At 36.8% G+C, this 5,726-nt stretch overlaps 2 protein-coding genes across 2 annotated transcripts; both read left to right on the forward strand.

Moving 5' to 3' along the window:
* The first annotated feature begins 580 nt into the window (after positions 1-580).
* Positions 581-3,054, forward strand: LOC148215374 (vomeronasal type-2 receptor 26-like). Its single transcript, XM_088143640.1, has 4 exons — positions 581-868; positions 1,095-1,958; positions 2,258-2,485; positions 3,022-3,054. Exons 1-4 carry the CDS (start codon positions 581-583, stop codon positions 3,052-3,054), a joined length of 1,413 nt encoding a protein of 470 aa, XP_087999766.1.
* A 187-nt stretch (positions 3,055-3,241) lies between these two features.
* Positions 3,242-4,720, forward strand: LOC103052245 (vomeronasal type-2 receptor 26-like). Its single transcript, XM_088143641.1, has 2 exons — positions 3,242-3,350; positions 3,819-4,720. Exons 1-2 carry the CDS (start codon positions 3,335-3,337, stop codon positions 4,718-4,720), a joined length of 918 nt encoding a protein of 305 aa, XP_087999767.1. The 5' UTR covers positions 3,242-3,334.
* Positions 4,721-5,726: the final 1,006 nt, after the last annotated feature.

A 5,726-nucleotide genomic window follows, 5' to 3' on the forward strand; every position in this document is an offset into this window, starting at 1 on the left:
GTGTTTACCTCTATGGTAGTTATGTAGTTTGTTCTAATAGAAAGATAAGGGAAATGGGCAAACTCTATTTAAACAAAAGATGAACAATGTGTCTGTGCCACATAACTTCTGTAAATGGATTGACAAGGTGGAGTAGGGGGAGATGTTCAGATAATTTAAGAAGAATTTGCAGTAATATCTCGGATAAAATAGAACAATGGGAAGAACATCCATTGATTCTTATCCCTTTGTTCAAAATCTGACAAATCCCTTTTTCCAGTCACTCCAAATATTAATGGATTCTAAGGCAATATGAAAATGGAGTGGAGAAACAGAATAACTATTCTTTTCCAATACAGGCACAATGCCCTTAAAGGAGACATTTTTCTTCCTCTTCCCAAGAGAAAGCTGTATGGTTATCCAAATAACTGTAGAGCCCAGATTGCGTCATTCACCTGTATCCTAAGTTTTATTTATTCTGGAAGAGAAAGTGTCTTCTCAGAGACATCCTCATTTCAGTTAGAATAGAATCTTGAAACAAAGCTATTGTGCAGTTTGGAACGAACTTCTGAAAGAGCCAACTCCTTCTATTTCTAGTGTGATGACAAAGTTCTACCAGCACCTCCTTGTTTTGGCATTTGCTATAAAGGAGATCAACAAGGGTGCCCAGCTCTTGTCCAATATAACCCTTGGCTTCCACATCTATGACAGCTACTATGATGCAAGGATGACCTATCGAACACTTTTGGACCTGCTCTTCAAATCACAGAGATTTGTGCCCAACTACAAATGTGACGCTAAAAAGTCTCTCATAGCTATCATTGGAGGACTTGACTCTGAGACATCCTCTTCTATTGCAGACATTATAGGTGTCTTTAAGATTCCACAGGTAAGAAACTTCAGAGGGTTGAGCGTGGCTTCTACTATATTCTTCTCACTTTTAGAATTATTTTGCAGTCAGAAAGGTGGGGAACCTTCTGATGTGATTGTTCAAAATAGATATGCATGAAATTATATCATATTTACATAGGTCTTAAAAGTTACATTGAAATATTCCTTCATTTAAGTTGCTATTCACCTTCATCCAGACTTATGCATCTGTAAATTACTTTTAGCTGACCTATGGCTCATTTGTCTCAGAGAAGAACCATAACACTCAGCCATTTTCCTTTTATTCCATGGTCCCCAATGAAGACAATCAATATGTGGGGATTATCGAACTGCTTCAGTATTTTAAATGGTCGTGGATTGGGATTTTTGCTGTTGATAATAACAGTGGAGAACATTTCTTGCAAACTATTGAGCCTTTACTTTCTGAGAAAAGAATGTGTTCGGCATTTATACAACGAATCCCGCAACTAGCCCGTTTAGATAAAATGCAGGAATATGCTAGACTTGCTGGAGATATTTACATGCATTTCACCAATGAGAATGTAACTGTGTTTCTCCTCTATGGAGCATCTTTGACAATTTCATGGCTCAGAAGTGTTTTATTTCTAGTGGACCCTGAAAATACTGAGAAAATAACATTTCAGAAGGTATGGATCATGACATCTGAGATTGATTTCATATTAACAGGTTTTCAAAAACGCTTAGATCTTGAATTATTTTATGGATCTCTTTCCTTTACTCCTCACTCCAAAAACATTCTGGCCTTTAAAGATTTTCTTCATACCATAAAACCTAATACTATCAAAGAAGATAGGTTTATTAAGGATTTCTGGGAGGAAGCCTTTGACTGTTTTTTGCCAGATCCAGAGAAGATCATAGGGGATGGCAATGTGTGTACTGGAGAGGAGAACCTGGAGAGTCTTCCTGGGTCTCAGTTTGAAATGAGCATGACAGGCCACAGCTACAGTATCTACAATGGGGTTTATGCCGTGGCTCATTCTTTGCATGACCTCTCCTTATTCAGATCCAAACACAGAACTAGGGTGGGCGATCATGTATCTGAACTTCCAGATCTCCAACCCTGGCAGGTAATTTATTCACAACAAACTGATGAGTCCACATCCAGAAATACTTTCGGTCTTCTCTTCATGATAATGTATAGAAATGCAACTCATCTTGTAGTGAGATTTGGGGAGCTCACAACATAACACCTATCTAAAGTTTGAAAACCTTTTTACATCTCATTGTGACCACTCCTGTTTCTAGGTCCAAAAAGCTCTTTGTTCCATCATGATCATCCAGAAAAAAATACTCCTAATATAAGTTATTTTCCAATCTTTCAACCCTTTTATTTTAATTACCTACATTTGTATTTTCTTTTAACCAGCTCCAACCATTTCTTCAAGGCATTGCATTTAACAACTCAGCTGGAGAACTTGTGTCCTTTAATGATAAAAGAGAGGTGAAAGGTGGATTTGACATCATGAACATAGTCACATTTCCTAATAGCTCCTTCCAGAGAGTGAAAGTAGGAATGCTGGATCCAAGTGCTTCAGGAGGAAAAAAAATCACTCTTAATGGAGATACCATTCTTTGGCACAGGGATTTTAATCAGGTACTAATTTGGCCTATTCTTATTAGATAATCTATTGTCCATCCATAATTTGATGTAGGATGAACAATGTTCTATCATGGTCTGACAGAAAATGTCACTATTTGACTTGAAGCACATCAACATCTCAGAACATCATTCTGAAATCAGACAGTCAGAGCTTAAGTGAAAAGAAACAGCACACTGTGAGAGGAAAAATATTTTGAGCAGTGGTTGGAAATTGGAAATGTGGCAGAGGACTAGTGTGTCTCTGATTCCTATGGATTCTCTTCAATGCCCATGATGGCACTCTGTGGTTATTTTCCAGGTTAGGAATTCTATTCTTTCTGAGATTAATGAGTATATCTGATACCATATTCTCTGTTACAATGTGAAAGACACCTCTAAAATTTCAGAAGGAAAATCCAACATGGCTTATGGTTTCTGTTGTTCTCCTCTATTTTAATTTGGTTCCCTATTAAGGCCAGAGACAGAAAGCACTCTGAAAGTACAGTACAAAAGTGATGTCCTACTGACCTTTTTTCCAATTTTAAAATTAGTTTCTGTATTCTGAAGAGGTGAAACCTGGTTAATTTTACCATGCATCCTTTAAATATTAGAAAGGAGTTGAAACAAAATTTCCTGGCTAAACATCAACAATCCAATCCTCCTCTCCATGGAATAATCCACCTTTTTATTTTGGATTAAGAAATTACTGTTAAAAAAAAATCCTATTGTCATTTCTTTCATCTTTATGACTAGGTCCTTCCATTTTCTCTTTGTAATGAACACTGTCATCCTGGAAACTGGAAAAAAAGGAAGGAAGGAGAAAAATTCTGCTGCTATGATTGTGTTCCATGCCCTGAGGGGAAGATGTCTAACACAATGGGTAGGGTACAATATATTCAAATATCTGCACTGGACACAGGTGATTTAGAAGTTATAAAATGTTATTATCTCCACGTAATGTTTTGCTAGCCAGTTATTAAGGATTCCTGATCAATAGACCCATAGATTTCAAATGCCAGCTAGAGAAATAATCTCATAAATTACTACATTTTAAATCAAGTTTAGCTACTAAATCAAATGTAAATGCTAAAATACATTCCTCCAGCAAAGTTCCATCAGTCAAACTGAGGCCTTATTAACACTGTACCTTCTTTTCAACTCTTAGCTCTGTGCGTCTTCATTTCAGGGGATTGTGGAAGATGAGGGAAGAAGTCAAAATGCTATTTCACATGACCACTGCTTTATCTGCAACCCTGAGCAGCTATAGTATTTGCATGTAGCAGAATCAATGAAACCATAAGTGAAATAGAAACTAGTGCTAAAATAGGGACAATGTTTTATTTTTCAGATGTGGATGACTGTTTCCAATGCCCTGAAGATCAATATGCAAACAGAGACCAAGATGGATGTATCCCTAAAAAGATAACTTTCCTATCATATGCTGAACCTCTGGGAATCGCCTTAGTTTCCATTTCCCTTTCCTTCTCACTGATCACGGCCTTTGTGTTTTGGTCCTTTATTAAACACAAAGACAGTCCCATTGTCAAAGCCAACAACCGAGATCTCACCTACATTCTTCTTCTCTCCATCCTGCTCTGCTTCCTCACCTCTTCACTCTTCCTGGTGCAACCAGGAAAAGTGACCTGCTTTCTCAGACAATCTGCTTTTGGGATCATCTTCTCGTTTGCTGTTTCTTGTGTGTTAGCCAAAACCATCATTGTTTCTCTGGCATTCATGGCTACAAAGCCTGGGTCCAGGATGAGGAGATGGGTGGGGAAAAGATTGGCCTTTTCCATTGTCTTTTCCTGCTCTCTTCTCCAAGCCAGCATTTGTACTGTGTGGTTGTCAACCTCTCCCCCATTCCCTGAGTTAGACATGCACTCAATTACTGAAGAAATCCTCCTCCAATGCAATGAAGGGTCATCCTCCATGTTCTATTGTGTCCTGGGCTACATGGGCCTCCTGGCCATAGCCAGCTTCATTGTGGCCTTCCTTGCCCGCAAATTGCCTGACAGCTTTAATGAAGCCAAGTTCATCACCTTCAGCATGTTGGCCTTCTGCAGTGTGTGGATCTCCTTTGTTCCAACCTATCTGAGCACCCGAGGAAAAGCCATGGTGGCTGTGGAGGTCTTTTCCATCTTGTCTTCTGGTGCTGGGTTACTGTGCTGTATTTTTTTCCCCAAATGCTACATCATCATGCTGAGGCCTGAATTAAGCAAGAGGAAGTTATTAATAAGAGGCAAGGAGTAATGAAATTAAGATATTTTCTTTTCTCTTCATATTGTTGTTCAGTTCAGGATCTTCTAAAGATACTTCAGAATCTTTTTAATTTTATTTTTAATTATTTTTAATTTTATTTTTCCTGTTGTCCAAATAGTATTCCACAGATGGAAATCAGTGAATTTTTGGCATCTTACAAAAGAAACATTTTACACTACATTAATAATATGATTTATTGGTAAATAAAGAAAAGAAAACCATTTTATATTTGCAATAATATAGTTTATTGTAGATATGCTAGTTTTTATTAATATAATGCATATGTTAATAAAATATATACACACACATTCTTTCTATTAAAGTCATCAATCATCTAAATGTTTCCAATATTTTGCTACTGCTAATTAGCACCCAGAATAGTAAGAACAATACAGGAGTGGCTTAATTTTCATGCTTTAATTTTTATTAGAAAATAATAGAAAAGTTACTATTCTTTGATTAGTTACTAATGCAATTTCGTGAAATGACATTTCCCCAAAATTGGTTTGCTTTAATTTACTTTACATTATTACATTACATGTGGAAAAAAAAGTGGTGCTTTTGGCTTATTTGTATGTTTTCATCAGATATGACATTTTTAACTGGGATAAGTTGCAACTATATAAAATCTTTGCATTTCCTTCAATGTTTTTGAGAGAGACTCTAGGAATGTATTTTTTCATACTCACATCCACTTGTCTTCTGATATTTCTCTCTCTAAATCTAGTTCCCATAACTTCTTTCGAAAATCTCTCAATTTTGATCGCATTCATAATTAATACTTTTGCAGAATATTCTTTTAGTCTGTGTTTGTGTATTTGTAAAATGTGTTTGAGTTCTTTTATTGCTTATAACATATAGACAGAATTTTGCCAGGCTAAATCTGTACTACTCAAAATGGATATACCCTGGGAGATTCTAGGGAGTGGCTATCTTGAACTTCTGGACTGTGCTGTCTCTTGTCTCACCCCGCTTTCTGGAATATGCACCTTCCTTC

The sequence above is a fragment of the Python bivittatus genome, unplaced genomic scaffold, assembly GCF_059951505.1.
Source record: "Python bivittatus isolate LINGU-HERP-01145 unplaced genomic scaffold, Pbiv_v1 ctg000360_np1212, whole genome shotgun sequence".
NCBI lineage: Eukaryota > Metazoa > Chordata > Lepidosauria > Squamata > Pythonidae > Python > Python bivittatus.

Excerpts from the sequence above, each read along its gene's own strand:
- LOC148215374 (XM_088143640.1), top strand. The coding sequence starts at position 581 with ATGACAAAGTTCTACCAGCACCTCCTTGTTTTGGCATTTGCTATAAAG. Across the intron at positions 1,959-2,257 it reads CAGATCTCCAACCCTGGCAG|CTCCAACCATTTCTTCAAGG; the intron begins GTAATTTATTCA and ends TCTTTTAACCAG. Across the intron at positions 2,486-3,021 it reads GGCACAGGGATTTTAATCAG|TTTCTGTATTCTGAAGAGGT; the intron begins GTACTAATTTGG and ends TTTTAAAATTAG.